We start from the raw sequence: 16,384 nt of genomic DNA on the forward strand, positions 1-16,384 counted from the left end.
CTAGGCCTCCATTAGCTGGCTCGGAATATGGGAGGGCTAAATACAGCTCTCCCTAAGGCCCCACTCCAACAGTCAGGGGAGCTGAATTTTCTACTCAAAATTAGTGTTGAAGATCACCTAACATCTCTTCCACGACTCTTTTGGACAGGACATACATGATGACAAAAAAACAAAGTAGTGCCCCAAACCATTTGCATGTCCTGTGAAAAACAGGAAAGGACACACCCAGGCCCAGATGCCACCACTCAATAGACTCAACACCCTGGACTCTTGGCCCCGCTCCATCATACCCAGGCTAGAAGCTGGAGAGGCCTGGAGACACTCAGGACACCTCACCCCAAGCAGAGCCCGTGGCCACCATCATCTCTAGAGATGCACAAGCTGGCCTCTGCCCCTCTGCAAAGAGCCCAAGTCCCCCAAAACCTGACCCCCCAGCACCAGGACCCCAGCTCCACCTAGCTCCCCAGTACGTGGCCTTCCCAGCCCACTCCCCGCCCAGTCCTACAGAACCCAGCTGGTCCTTCCTCTGAACCCAAGAGCACTCCTTGCCAAAACCATTCATTTGGCACCTGATTCTACACTGACTCATGGTAGGCTCTACTCAATTGTTTTTTCTATCAATACTGAACATCCCACATGCTGTCTTAGCTCCTTCTGGTATAAAACAGGCTGTCACTATCACCATAGTGCCTAAAATTCAGCTTCGCTCAAAAAAACAAACTGCTAAGGAAACAAAAGCTTAAAAAGAAGAGATAATGCAAAAGCTCTCATATGGCAAAAGCAATCTCTAATCATGCCGGCTGTGATCAGATGTGAGTGTACTAAGTGCATACATGCATGCAGGCACACACACTTCCACCCAAGTAGACATCAGCATGCAGGAACATGTTCAGCCACTTAAGTCTGTCATATTTGGTATTAAAGACAGAGGACAATAATGTAAAAATAAAGCTACCCAACCTAAATCTTCAGAGGGAATTTTTATTGCCATAGCAGTTACCTTTTTAGCAAATATCTCCTCTAGGAAAATGCAGATATTCTAAGTATAAAAAATAGAGAACAGTATAAGCAGTTTTCAAGGTATGACAAAGGTCAGTGGCTTTTTTCAATAAGGTCATCCAATATCCAAAATAGACATCATATCCTAATCTTAAGTTGTAGTTCTGATTAAACCATCTGTTTTCTGTCCCATGTGTTATAGTCAAATAGAATCATTTTTACATGTCATGTCGGTTTTGGTGTGGGACACTCCCAAAGGCCAGGACCCTCTATCATTGGTAGGAACAAAAGATCAGCATTCCAATGTCAGGGAAGGGTAGCTGTAAGGTAATGTGTGATTTCTTGTTTTAGAGCTGTTTTGAATTGTATACATATACAAATATATACACATTTATATACATATATACAGAGCACATATGTGTGTGTGTGTATAGTTTTTGCCATCACTATAAAACTTAATCTACTAACTTTAAGCCTCAAAACCAAACATTTTTCTATTATCTTTAAATTTTCAAACTTACTAGGATCCTTTCCAATCATCATCCACTGCCTATCACCATACCGGAACTGCACTATAAGTAAAAAATTAGCACCAACTCTATTAGACCTAATCAGATTAGAAAAAACAACCCCAAAATTTATTTCTCAGACTCAAATAACAGTTTCAACTGTAACCACTAAGCAAATAGGATTAATCAAACTATATTTCCTATCCTTCCTTCTATTCACTTGTCTAAACCTTCAGAGTTATTATTTAATTACCATGAGTAATCTCAGTAACAATAAAAAAACTAACAAAGGGGCTGGGGAGATAGCTCAGCTGGTAGAGTGCTTGCCTTGCACAAGGCCCTGGGTTCAATCCCCAGCCCCACCAAAAAAAAAAAAAAAAAAATTTGACCAGTTACAATCATAATCAACTACTGAAACTACATAAAGCAGCCACACCTATAGAATCCTCATGAAATAAACTCTGCTCATCGAACATAACTCCTGTAAATTCTTGAATTCAATAACAAGTCCCACCTCATCAAATGATTATAAATAAAATAATCAATACCTCCATTAAAAACTCAACATGGGTACATACACATGCTCATACACATAGGTACATACACACATACACACACACATGTACCCACATAATTATCATATCAGTTACATGGACTCAAAATTTAGGTGCAAACAAATAATAAGGGAATAGGGTAGGTGTAAATCAAAATAAAAATAAATGTCCTAGAATATTTCTCAAGACAAGAACCCAGCCAGGCACAGTGGTGCACACCTGTAATCCCAGTGCCTCGGGAGGCTGAGGTAGGAGGATCACAAGTTCAAAACCAGCCTCGGCAACAGCGAAGTGCTAAGCAACTCGGTGAAACCCTGTTTCTACATAAGATACAAAATTGGGCTGGGAATATGGCTCAGTGGTCAAGTGCCCCTGAGTTCAACCCCTAGTACACCCCGCCAAAAAGAAAGGCAATATCCCAGAATGACCACATATCACACAAACCACACCCACTTTAAACATGATCATTCCTGCCAACGTTTCTATCAGTTTTTCATTTCACAAAAAGGAAATGGAAGATATATATTCTGAAAATACTCTCTAGTCATTTGATTATTTTCACAATTGCGAGTAATCACTAAAAAGTTTCCTCACAGGGATCTAAAAATAAAAATTAGATAACAAGAAAGCCACAATCCTGACAACTTCATTAAGCAAATTATACTTATGAAAGTAAAGTATCTTTTTGAGGCCACACTTTCCTAAAATACCCTTCATATAATTTTGTACCAGTAATGGCTGGTAATTAAGTTAAATTGCTATACCAGGTAGAGAAAATATAGCATTTAGGGTAAATATGTAAAAAAAAAAAAAAAAAATCACCACATATATCATGAAACTTGGTATCTTTTTTAACATTGTTTCCTCCTCCCTTGGATATGCTTACTTTGCTTAGTGAAGTTGGACCTCCTGCAGGGAAAACTGAAAGCTGTGATTTGCATGTGGCAACAGGGACCTTCCAGAAGAGCCAAGACCAAGCAACCCAGGGACGCAGACATGAAGCTTAGCCACGTGACCTGGAGCTAATGTCACTCTGGCTCCCTGAACATGTCTCCCTGTTTGCAAAACAAATACCATGCTTGGGTTGCAAGTGCAGAAACAGGTACTAAATGCAAGCCACCTGATGCAATGCTGCGGATACAGTGGGTGCTCAATAAAATAGTAACAAGAAATGCCAGTGTCCTCCGCCATACACAGAGATGGCAAGCTGCTCACACCAGTGCAGAACATCTGATTTAAAAGTCCCAGTTAGGCACCGCCCACTCCTACCAAGACTTCAGTTCACTGAGAGGCCACAGATGAGCACAGCCCATGTCCATTAACAGTGGCCTCAACCCTGCAAGAGCAGGAGATCACTATTGAACAGAAGAGGCACTTAGCGTGGAATAAAAGCACTCTGCTTAAAACAACTAAAAATTGATTGTCTCGTAAGTGATCAGTGGCTGCTTAAAAATGATCACCATCACTCCGCTTAGGAGCAGGGAAGCTTCAGGAGAGGTCACTCTTTTCCTGGAGGGGCGCTAAAGAGGTTATTCCTGGAACCTCTTTTAACATTTTTTTTTTTTCCAAAAAACAATACATCCAAGAATTAGCAGCAATTATCTCTTGACCAAAAATATTAAGATTTCTGATAAAACTGTATCATATCCAGACTCCTGATTCTAAAGAATGCTGTACAGAAAAGTCAACCCAAAGAGGTGGCATTTTCTTATATTTGTCCATGAAAAACATACAAAATACAGAAAATGTACAGAATTGTACATTGGGTACCCTTTTATCTACCCCCTAGATCTCAGGTTAGATGTTAAAATGTAAAGTTGTACAGGCTGCTAATTAAGAAAAGGTGCAGCATATGTCTCTACCCCATTGACCAATGGATGGGAACACAAGTCTCTCTCTCTGACTTTAAGCAGCTGTCCTAGTGCCCTGGTCACTTGCCTCAAAAGTGAAGGCTAGGTCAACTCCACCCCAAGCTAATCTCCTTGGAAAGCATTTCAGAAAGACTAAAAAAGATGGACATGAAAGCAGCTGGAAACTACAAGGCACCGCACAATTATAAGGCTTATTCTACATCTCTGTTTCAAGGAATGTCACTGTTCTAAATACTGTCCTTCATCCCACATTTTTTTTTTTCCAAAGTGAATCATAATGATCAAAACTGTCACTGTGAGCTCCGCTGATTTGGTCAGCCCTGTGCACTCCCTTCCCTGGATCAGCACCCACCCAATCGACTTCATCAGTGGCTAGATGGTGTGTCCAAGGCACTCTCCCTACCCGCCACCATCTGCCCATAATCCTTCCCCAAGAGCTTTCCATACTCACAGGAGACACAATTACTGCACAAATCTTTCAGAAAGTTCCAGTTTGGTTTACAGACTTTCCGTACAGGGCAGATTTTATTCAGAACCTATTTGTGTCAGACACTAACCTCAACAAGTAATGAAAGAAGCAAGAAAATCCAAGATCACCTTCTGCCCATGTCCAGAGCCAGAATTTAAGGGAAGAAATAGAAAATGAGACATGAAATGGAAACTTTAAGGTACCCAAACTATTGCTGGATAGTTCCAGCAACCCATTAGACATTTTCTCTTCCTAATAACTGGGAAGAATCCTAAAACACAAACAGGCATTTCAAGTCCCTTATATATACGGAATTAAAATAAATCAATACCATCTACAATGAAACTAAAGAAAAACTAATTCCACTCTCTTTTCAGATTAATTTGTATAAAAGTAACTAAGTGAGAATGTCTTAGTCTGGACTCTAATATCAGCAGCAAAATAACCCCACGCACAATTTCTTATTTGGGCCATGTCAATGTTATGGTCCACTGAGAAAGACCCAGTCGCTTCCAAATAAGACTATGGTCACTTTAGCTACAAGCAAAACAAAATATCAAAAACACCAGGGCCAGCACCAAGTTGAGTGTTTCCAGAATTTCCATATATGATACAGCAGGGCAATAGTAACTGTAGTCTCTAAAAGGTACATTAGGGACAAAGTTTCAAACCTGCATGGTTGATACCAACACGGAACATTTTAATGGTTTAAATTCAATCTAATTGTTCCCTTTTTTACAGAGATCCTTAAAGATTACTTTGTTACTAAATGCAAATGCTTATAAGCAACCATTATGTTCTCCAAAGTAAATAAGAACAGAAGTTTTTGAATCCTGATAACTTTCAGCCTCTAGGCTGAAGAACTAGTGAAGGGGCAACTCCGCCTTGTTACTTTGTCACTTTATCCTTTCTGTTCTGTGGTACTGGGGAACCCCTGAAACTAGCTAGGCAAGCACTCTACCACTGAGCCACATCCCCAGCCCATTTTGTTCCTTTTAAAATAAGTTCGTTGTTCATAAGTCATAATTTCTACAATACCATTAAGTTTGCAGGGGGTAGGGACTTCAAAGTCTACCTCTAGGCTTTTGTTTTAAAAGGAAAGGTTTATGAGAGTAGGTAAGAAAATATTCACAAAAATCTAAACAGCTCAAAGCAAGTGACTGGTCAAGGGATTATAAAATATAAAACCCCATGACCTAGCACCAGTGTCCAGCAAGCAGGGACAGGGACACAGACCCACGCTGTCACAGCCCCTGCCTATATCATGCACAGGCCACTGGCTGAAAAAGAATCAGTATCAAGGGCTGGGGTTGTGGCTCAGTGATAGAGCGCTTGCCTAGCACATGTGAGGCACTGGGTTCGATCCCCTGCACCACATAAAACTAAATAAATAAAGCTATGTCCACTTACAACTTAAAAATTTTTTTTCAATCTCAGGAGCTGGGCTGGCCTCTGTGAACCGCCCCAGGGCTCACACTCCATGCCACCTGTGTGTCCACCTGCTGACCGGGATGTTCATTTAGCTCCAGTTCCCAGTACAGAGAGGACCCAGGGCATCAGCTCAGGCTCTCTTACACCCTCACCATTGAGACACTGCACATCCTGAAGAAAGGATGCCCCAAAGCTGTGGCGAAGTAAATTTCTGCTTTTCATCTTCAGCGTGCCAGGAGAAGAGGCAAACCCCCTGCACGCACCCAGGCAGCACAGTGGAAGTCTTTGGGAATGTCTTCAGGGGAGGTTCAAAGACTGCCCTAGAACCTGAGCCCGCCACCTCCCGGAACACCCCTGGGCTAGAACCCGTGCCGCTGTCCTTCCCGAACTTTCCTCTGGAAGTTTTTCTTAAATAGATATTGACCTAAAGAGGCCAAAAAAAAAAAAAAAAAAAAAAAAGAAGGACAATCATTTTTGAGGCTCTGAAATTAACCTAGTACATACCAAGTGCTCAGGCAACATCTATCACAAAAAGGACTCTCAGCAGAACAAGAAGTGCTTGCCCACATCCATGCCTGCTCCTTGGACAGCTATTCTTTCCCACGTGTTTTCTCCTTAAGTCCCCTCTCAATAGTCACTGTAACCTCAAATCTCCTGGATAAACTGATATGAAGAGAAAAGCTCGGAACAGGAAATACAGGGAGCTCAGTCCAAACTGACAGCACTGTGGAGAGAAATGGAATATTTGCTCAGGGCTGTGACCTTAACTCCTTTGATCCTCACTTTGACCTTGTAGGTAGGTTATCTAAAACCCAGTTGACAGCAGAGGAAAATGAAGCTGGAAGAGACTCACTAACCACCCAAGACTCACCATGAGTGGAGAATCGCAGAGCACTGGGCCCGGGACACACAGCTACCAGGACGAGGCTTCTCGCGGCCAGAAGCACAGGTTATGCCCAGAGAACTCTCCAGTACTGGCACAAACTCCTCAGACTAGGAATCAGAGAAGGACCCGAAGAGACTCAAGAAGAAGGTCATCAGAAGTTAAAAAAAGGATTTTTGTGTTTAAAGTCCCACTATACTAAAAATCCAACCTCCTCATACAAATGGCCCTCAAGTGAGTATCTCCCTCCTAGAGTTTTTAGTCAAGTCAGCGAGTTCTCCTGTTCCTCTCCTCCAACAATGCCAGGCTTTGCAACCATTTTTAGAGGAGGCTGATGTTCTTACACAAGGTTTAATAAGTTGCATGTTGTTAGCATATGGGCAATTTCAATAGCGATATAACTAACCATACTGCTTTGTATTATTTTGTTCTTTGAGAAAGACCCAGAGGAGGTTTGGTAAAGTCATTTACTTTTCCATTTTCATTTGAGGATTAAACCAGCCCACAAAATCTATTTTGTCTTTCTTGATACTTCCTTAGAAAGATCATCAGGGTAATTCCTGCCATTTTCATCTGTATAGGGAAGTGAATTTCAGTTTGGAGAGAAAAGGAACAAGGAATAAAGCAAGTCTGCAAAATAGAGGCTCATGTCTTTCCGGAGAGTAACAAAGTCGAGAAAGGTGGCTATGTCAGGGCGATGGAGTAGCCAAAAACAAATCCTCCATTGTTTGAGAGTGAAGACCTGCTGCTCCAGGCAATGTAAGTGTACTAATGAAGGAAACTCAGGGCACTTGGACTTCCCCAGCCTCTACAGTTCTATTTGTATGACCTTTACTCCAGTAACTGAACAACAGCTTCCCTCTTATGTATCCAGCCAGGCATGGTGGCACACACTTGTATCCTTAGCTACTTGGAAGGTGGAGGCAAGAACACTACAAGTTTGAAGCCAGTCAAGAAAACTCAGCAAGACATTATTAAAATAAATAAATAAATAAAGGGTTGGGGATGTAGCCCAGAGCTTGCCTAGCCTGTATGAGGACCTGGACTCAATCACCAGTACCAGGAGGGTGGAAAATCTATGTCCAGAAGAGAAGTCGCCCCATTAAAGCCCCATTTTGCCTCGACAGAAGCTCAGGACCTGAGGCTGATGCACTTGAAGTGGCCCTTGTTCATCAACTGTGCCTCTGGAGCACCCTGTGAATACTCACTGAGCAACTACAAGGAACTGAGGACACAACAGTGACCCAAAGAGACAAGGTCTCTGCTCGTAGAACACAGAGCCTAGTCATGCACCGCGGAAGCTCTAACTGCACTGAGCAGGTATTTGTAAATGACTGTTATATGAATAAAGCGCACAATACAGTCATCCACTCTGACATCTGCTGACTTACTGATTGTGGGCTTCAAAGAACAGCGCTTCAAACAGCCCCATTTCTAGAGCGACTGGCTCTTTGCAGAGAGGCAAGTCTCAGGTTCCCATGCTGCTCCATCCAGCAACATACTTGGTACCCGAACCTGAGATCCAGTGGACCTCTCCCACCAATGATTTCCACCTCTGACTTTGCAACTCCATTTAACCCAAGGAGAGTCATAACGTTCTCAAAATCAAGTTAAATTTTCATTTTGACTTATCATATCTTTAGGAAAGGGGGTAGATACAAGGCCTTCAACTAAGACCTACTTTAAAGTCTATTGAAAATGCCAGCCAATTACCTACATCTACATGAGCAATGACGAGGGTAAAAAACCATCGGGTAAACACCAATAAGGAATGGTCAAGCACACTTTGATATATTGATCCAATGACGAAAAACAGTAACCAAGAAATAGCATAAAGTCACGGGATTGCAAAACTGTAGGTACAATGATTCAAACTAGGAAGGAGTGAAATGTCTACATATAACCTATTTATCTTATAAATTTATATTACATTATTTCTGAAGTAAGTAGGGAGAGAAATGTGATTTGACTAGCCAGATAATTCACTTTAGAAAATAAAGGTCTACTGTGCACTCAGACAAATGAGTAAGGAAGGAACTCCCTATCTGATGCCGTTGGAATCAGCGTGGGTGTCACCTGTAGTCTTCAGTATTTTAATTTAGGACACAGAAAACCATTTTCCAAACTAATAAGCAAAAAAATTACCTAAACCCAGCAGTCCCGAAGAGGATCTATCAGCCCACCATCAATCAGAATCCCTTCATACCTGTCTTGGAGAGTTCTTTTTTCTTTTCTTCTTTCTGTTATTCTGTACCTACTATACATAGAAAGCACTCTGACAAAGAACTATCTTAATTTTTAATTCTCATAGCACAGAAAGCCCATAGTACCATTCAAGATATCCAAAAGCAATGAAACTAAATGGCAAACTGCCCCCCAAAAAAAGTTCTCTTTGTTACAAGTTTAAATTTTCCAACTCAGTACCTTAGAATTTTCCTACTTTGCTTCAGTGGCTTATTAATTCCCCAACTAGATACTGAGGAAATAAAAAAAAACATGGAGTGTGTGTATGCTCAGAAAAGTCTGAATACTCATTCCTCTGGCATGCTGATTCAGTGTTCCTACCCGCACCAGCTGGGATTCCCAATTAGAGTTCTCTCCTTAGAAGCACTATTTATTATCATCACGAACAAATGGATGCAATTATTTCTTTTGAGATGTGACAAGTTTTTGACCCTCATCAGAAAAAGAATATAGGACAGGCAACAATGGGGGTAACCTCTGTCTCACACACACACACACACGTCACAAAAGAAGGAAAAATTAATGCCATCAGTCTTGAAAGCAGGTGTACAGAAAGGGAAAGTAGAATGTGGGAAGGGCACTGAGCCAACAAAAAGTGGCCAGAAACTGATTCCATCACCCTAAGGTGCCTTCCACATGAAAGAAAGGAAGAAAGAGAAAGAAAGAAAGCTTAGTCAAGCTCCATTTCCCAGGATAAATATCAATTTGCAAAACTGCAACCAGGAGTTTGCTTTTTTTTTTTTTTTTTAAGGTGCCAGAGTAACTATGAAAACTGGAAATGGTCTTAGTAATACGACTAGGATTTCAACTGGTGAGTCGGTTGATACATATGACATCAAAACTAAGATTATTCAATACATTCTCTTTGCAATTCAGAAGAATGCTACAACTCATCCCATAAATCACTGCTTTAAAGAAAAAAAAAAAAAAAAAAAAAAAAAAAAGCCAGTTCTAAAAAAAGAGACAACCCATTTCAAAAAGACTGCGAGGAGGAAGGCAAAAAGTGACTCATAACATCCAGGCTTGTAGCCTCCAAACCATAACAAGAATATAAAACTAGAGAGTCCAGTATGAAACAAAATAGAGACATTGTTAAGCTTTAGCCTCATAAAGCTCAGATCTAAGCAGCCTGACTCTAGCACCACAACTATTTTACCAGGATTTGGAACAATGTCACAGGTACTTGTGTGCCAAGGAAAGTCAGGGGTTTGTGTTTACTTTCCTCGGTCCCTGGCTAAATTTGACATGTAGAAACATTCATCAAGAAAAGACCATTCAAATTCAACTATTTCCATAACTCCAAGGAACTCTTAAAATTCAGGTTCACCCTTCTTAAATCCTACACCCAGCAAAGTTGCCATTTTTAAAGATCTTTTTAATATAGGTAACAATGTTTTAAATTTGCATATCAAGTAGTCCATTTCATTCACCACAATAGTTGTCTGACAACTTCCAGATGAATGTAGCTAGGTACATAAACCTGAGGCCTGATTATAGTGGAGTAGCTTAATGGAGTTTCACTGATATTTTCCTGAAATCTACTGACCCCTTCTAACTCTCCAACCAATGACAAAAAACTATCACTGAGACTCTAGGAGAAAACAAGTTTCCATAAATTTGTTCTCCAGGGTAAGCTATTTCTTGTTAATGAATGTACCCAAAGTTTGCGTGGCACTTAGTCACCTGATTCTCCTTTTAGAGACTTTCAAAGGAGGTGGTGAGGCAGACACTCTGGCACAAACGTGTGTCATCACTGAGCAGCAATGGGCCCTCCAGAGACAACCCTGGGCTGGGGAGGAGAGCAGAGGACAGAACTGGAGTCCTAAAGGTAAGTGTGTCTGTTCCCTTGCACCTAATAGCCCTGAAAATGCCAACCCCCATCTGCAAACCTCACCTCTTTAAGGTTTTGCTCTCTGGGGACAGCACTGTACAAGCTGCATGGGACCTGCTCCTGTGCATGAAAAACAAAATGTTAGCGCCTTGACCAACGCAGGAAAGAAATGGCATTTAAGTGAGCTTTTGCGTTTTTCCTCAAGCAGTTTCACATGTACTGAGAAAATGTTAAGTCAGGCTATATTGTGGATCCTAACTAATAGCTGAAGTAATCTGGGGTGTTAATTAGTAAGGCAGAGCATGAACTGAGCATCTCCCATCAGCAGAAGACTGGAGCAGGGGTGTAACACATCAACTATTAAAACTCATAGAGCCAGGCGTGATGGCACACACCTGAAATCTCAGCTAATCCAGAGGTTGAGGCAGGAGGGTTTCAAGTTCAAGGCCAGCCTGGGCAACTTAGCAAGATACTCAGAATAAAATTAAAAGGTCTGGGAATGTGGTTCAGTATTAGAGTGCTTGCCTAGCATACACTGGGCTCAATCACTAGCAACACACACACGCTCACACGCACACACACACACACACACACACACACACATCACACAAAGGGTAAAGCATGACTTGTATTTTTTAAAAAGACCTTCCTTCTGCAAAAACTGACACTTTCACCAGGTAATATCATAAGGCAGCTTCCCTGAGTTCTATCTTAAAATAGAATCCAACACCTTTTGGAAGAGTGAGACACAGGACCTTCCATGATCATTAAAGTTCAGAGAAGTATGCGCACAGCTCAAGAAACAGTGTTACATTTTAAGAAAGAGCTGAGTATCTTTTTATTTATTTATTTATTTATTTTAAAAATAAGATGTGGGATGTTTTTGGTGGGAAATTTTCTGCTTCCTCTCCAATTTGCTTGGTGTTTCCATGTAAAGTTTTTTCTTAAGCCCAAAAATGTTTATTCACATATTAATGAAATTATTTTTAGGCCCCTTAAAGCCAAAAAGAGAAGTGTACAATTCTGAAAGATGTAAATAAGAGACGGGAAGAAAAAGTACTCCAGGGAAAGGAGTGTGAGAAAGGAACCACCCCTGCCCACCTGGCATGCGGCCGCCGCCAGCTCTCTGGCATGGCTTCCTCCCCAGCTCCAATGCAGACCCAAGTATGAGAGCAGACCGACAATCCCTGGCCCCACACCAGCGAATATCTGCAGACATGTGGATCCGAGGCAGCTCATACCCAGAGGAGGGGCTGCCCACCGCATCTCCCCACAGAAAGCTCTTGTATTTTGCTGACAAGGTTGTTCTGAGGCATGATGGAAGCCTGGCTTTCCCCAGTGACCCGATAACAGGAAGCACTAATAATTCGGCATGGAAAGTCATGCTAAGTTTTCACTTTGCAAGTGGTTATGTTGTTGTGGATTTTTTTCCCCCCGTTCAGATTGACAATGTAAAGAGACACTGAGATTTTGGATTCTTCAGTTTTTTGTTTTCTCTTAAACAATACCAGAAAACAACTGATGGTTGGAGGGGAGTGATAGACAGTGGCAAGAAAAAAGGAGGTAACCAGCAGAGAGGGAAAATAAAAATTTGGGTTCTGCAGCCAAGAAGTCAATCTGTAACCCTTTACCAATAAACAATGATCCAATAAAACAAAAATAACATGAGTGTATATAACAGAACCCAGTGGACGGTGCAATCCAAAACTGGACCAGGGTCTGGAAATCTAGATGAAACACAACTCATTAAAGACTGGCAGCCCACAGAGGAACTTTAAAAGAATATTTTACTCATCGTATTTAATCTATGTTATATGCTTAAAATGGAATCCCCCCCCCACAACCCCCCTCTAACGTACTGGAAATTCCACATATGTTTCTACAATATATTCTGACATTTTAACAAAATGATGACAACCAACCTAAAGAATTCTCTCCACATGAATTCTGATTGCAGATAAAATGTGAATGCAATACATTGAAGTAATTCAGCATGAAAAGTCATGTTAAGTTTCACTTTGCAAGTGGTATGTTGGGGAATTTTGTTTGCTTGCTTGTTTGACAATGTAAAGAGACACTGAGATTTTTGATCCTTCAGTTCTTGGGTTTCTATTAAGCAACACCAGAAAACAAGTTGATTCATCTCACGTAAGCCCGTAAAACAATTCTATGTGGTTATAAGATATAAAATTTCAAATGACCTTAAAGCACAACTCCATAAAGTCAACGTGGACAAAGCCACACTTCATAATAAAGTTAAAGAGGACACAGCTAATGGATGAGAGTGAGAAAGGGGGGCAGATGGGCAGGGAGTGACCCAGGTTGCAATGCACCGATCCTTTGATTTTTTTTTTTTTTTTTTTTTTTTTTTTTTTTTTTTTTTAACTCTTCAATGTTTAGGTCAGGTCTCAGCAAGGTTTATATAGAAAGAAACAATAATGGGTTTCCTGCTTGCAAACACACACACCCCTCTCTGCCCAGTTACTCAGTAAGAAACTCATTAAGCCCTTTTTAACAGACCTGTGCAGACAAGGTGTTCGTGGGAAATCAAGCTGAGCACATCCCAGTCTAAAGTGGTTTTGCCATCCTCTGGGCAGCAAAAGCTTGTCACTCATCCTCCAGAAGCAACTGCTGATGACAGGTGAGTGTTGTCACCTGAAAAAACAGCTACTCTCAACACACGAGGGGGAGAATGGCCAGGACAAGCCTTCCCAGGCATCATCATTGAGGACAAACGTGAACCAACTTCCCAACTGCCAGGGAGGGCTGGACCCTGAAGATAGGGTTCATCCTGTTGAGTTCAGATGGCCTTGCACTTTGCTAGCACAGATGGGTATTGACACTTCATATTAGTACAATGCAGACATTGCAAAGTGCCTGCTTTGAGATACCATGTGAATGAGAGGGTACTGTAAAGGAGACAACAATGGTGCAAAAGAGAAAATAGAGTTGGTAAACTGAGGAATTAAGACTGTCGGAAGACTGACAAAATCAAATAACTAGGGCAAATGTTTTCTTACAGATGCTTTATCCCTTCCAACAATCTGTCCACACTGCACACTTTATCTGCCAGTTTAAATATAAGATTGCTCCCAGTTGAATCCAGCACCCATTTCCTGCCTTTGGGTCCTTTTCAGAGCTAACCAAGCCCTCATCATCTTTAACTGGTCAGAACGGTGACAACTAAACACACAGAGACACATAGTCCAGGAAACGTGCTCTGTTTCCTTCTATGGGACTGTTTCACATTACAGGACACTGAAACACCTTGCAGAGCACTAAACTAGAAATGAAAAAAAAAAAAAAAAAAAAAATCTAGTCTATGAAAATCCATAAAGGCACCACACCAAAGTCCCCAGGTTTGTTCCCTTCTTCACCCTGAAAGTGTTAAAAAGGAAAACATAAAGTCAACATCAGCTCCTCCCTAGTAGAAAATTGGCACGAATGAATTCACTTTCTGGCTGCCGGCCCTCACAAACCGTTACAAAAAAAAAAAAAAAAAAAGAAAAGAAAAGAAAAAAAGTTCAACATGCTAAACTGCTCCAAATATAAATTCGAGACCAGACAGCCTATCCCACCCCACCACATTGTATCAGTGTATCAGTGGCCCTTATAGAGTGAGTCGGATTATATATATACATATGTTTTATATGTATATAAAACATATATACATTATATATATCCATACCTATATATATCTATCTATAGCTTGATAGATAGATAGATATAAAATATTTAACATTTTGGAACTTCAGCGTTTCTTTTTAAGACCTAGCAAAACCCGATCTAAAACTTATGACAGTTGAGCACATGATCTCCACCATTAAGAGCAAATAAGAAACCGTATATAACACTCCATGAAATCACTGTAGCAAATCTGTCACAAATTCTAAATATGATACGATGGGAATGAGGCATAAAACCTGGCCCGAGGGAGGAGGTTGTACGATTCTACCCAGCCTTCACATCACAACACGCTCGAACAATAGTAGTACTATCTTCCTCCAGCTATGACAGGACTGTGTGAAAGCCAGTATGCCTGGAACATCCGAGAGATCAAATTCGAAAGTCCAATGACAAGTTTCGCATTAAAATAAGGCCAGCAGGCGTTATCAGGCCGTCCCCAACAATCGAACGTGGTCGCCGCGCACCGCGCTGCTGCATCAAGGACGCGGCGGCTCTCCATTAGGGCAGAGCGCACATCCTCGGGAAGGCCGTTCCTCACCGGCCCTAAAGGTTGCTCCATCTTGCGTCCTAACGCTGCGCCCCAGGCCCCGCCGCAGCGCGCAGGGGGATCGCGGCACGACAACGCCAGCAGAGCCGGGAGGGCGGGGGCCGCGGCGCACACGCACCCGGCCCGGGAACGCACCTCGCCAGCCCCGGCCCCGGGGACCACGCCGCGGGCCGGTAGCCTCCCCAGGGCCGGGTCACCGCCGCCCCCGCCCCCAGGCCCCGCACGCCCCCCGCCCACCGGCGTCCCTCGGCGGCCCGGGCCCTCCCCCGGGGTGACAGCCCGGCCCGGCCCGCGGCCGCTGCGCGGGGGACGGGCGTCTGGGCCGGGGCAGGAGGAGCGGGGCGGGGGCCTGGTTACCTTCCGACAGCTCCAGCTCCAGCTCGGCCAGGCGGGCCCTCACCTCCAGGGGCAGAGCCATGCCTTCCAGGCTGCGGTCCGCCATGCTCGCCGCAGACGCCCCCGCCCTGCCGGCCTCCTCTTTGTTCGCAGGCGGAGGTCTCGGCGGCCGCTCCTCGAGCCCAGTGGAACCGCACCGAGGAGGAGGCGGCGGGCGCGGGCGCGGGCGCGGGAGGCCGGGCGGCGGCGGGCGCGCAGGGATTTCTCCTCCTCCCCTCGGCACCTCCTCAGCGCGGCCCCGCCACGGCGGCCTCGCGCCCGCTCCGCGCGCCCCCACGCGGGCCCCGGCCCGCTCTGCCCGCGCTGCGCGGGCCCCGGGATCTGCGGCCGCCGCGGTCACCGCCGCTGCGAGCTGCTAGGCGGCCGCCCTGCCCGGCGGGAGCGCCGCTGCGCGCGCACGTGACAGCAGAGGGCGCGCGGGGGCGGGGCGCGCGCCGGGGCCGCGGGGGCGCGCCGGCACTAGGGCGCGCGGTCGCGCTGGCGCAGCGCGCGCTTCCGGGGGCGCGCTCCGTGGGGCGCCGGGGCCCGCGGCGGTCCCTCCAGCAGGCAGCGCGCGGGCGCCGGGCGCCGGGCGCCGGGCGCGGGGCGGGTGGGCAGGGCTGGGCTCTCCCAGTCCAGCCCCCAGGCCTCGACTCCCCAGGGTTTACGGCAGAAGATACCTCCTGGGGCCCCAGCTTCCCTGCTTCGTAAAACTTAAAGGGTTCTGGGGCTTTGAGGGTTGATTTTTTTTTTTTTTTTTTTTTAATGAATACTTTCAGAGGGGGAGGTGAGGAGACAGCATGAGCCGTGGGATGAGTACTAACTAGGTTGGAAGTTTCTAATTCTGAATCTAGAACCGACTGGCATGTGACCTTGAGCTAGTAAGTCCTTTTGCCTGGGCTTCACTTTCCCATCTGTGAAAGGGATTGGAAGGGAAGGCTGGGTGACCTCATCTCTAAATTCCACGTCAGCCCTAAACGTTGG

At 44.0% G+C, this 16,384-nt stretch overlaps 1 protein-coding gene across 5 annotated transcripts in view; it reads right to left on the reverse strand.

The window, feature by feature from the left end:
- The window catches only part of DIP2C (disco interacting protein 2 homolog C), a 373,178-nt gene extending 357,369 nt beyond the window's left edge, over positions 1-15,809 (reverse strand). For 4 of the 5 annotated variants that reach the window (XM_079107787.1, XM_079107785.1, XM_079107786.1 and 1 more), the window contains exon 1: positions 15,383-15,809. In XM_079107787.1, coding sequence (XP_078963913.1) covers positions 15,383-15,467 — 85 coding nt within the window. In that variant the 5' untranslated portion in view covers positions 15,468-15,809. The remainder of the gene's footprint in view (positions 1-15,382) is intronic. The other variant, XM_079107788.1, reaches the window with a different exon arrangement.
- Positions 15,810-16,384: the final 575 nt, after the last annotated feature.

Source organism: Sciurus vulgaris (assembly GCF_902686455.1).
Source record: "Sciurus vulgaris genome assembly, chromosome: 12".
In the NCBI taxonomy this organism is placed as follows: Eukaryota; Metazoa; Chordata; class Mammalia; order Rodentia; family Sciuridae; genus Sciurus; species Sciurus vulgaris.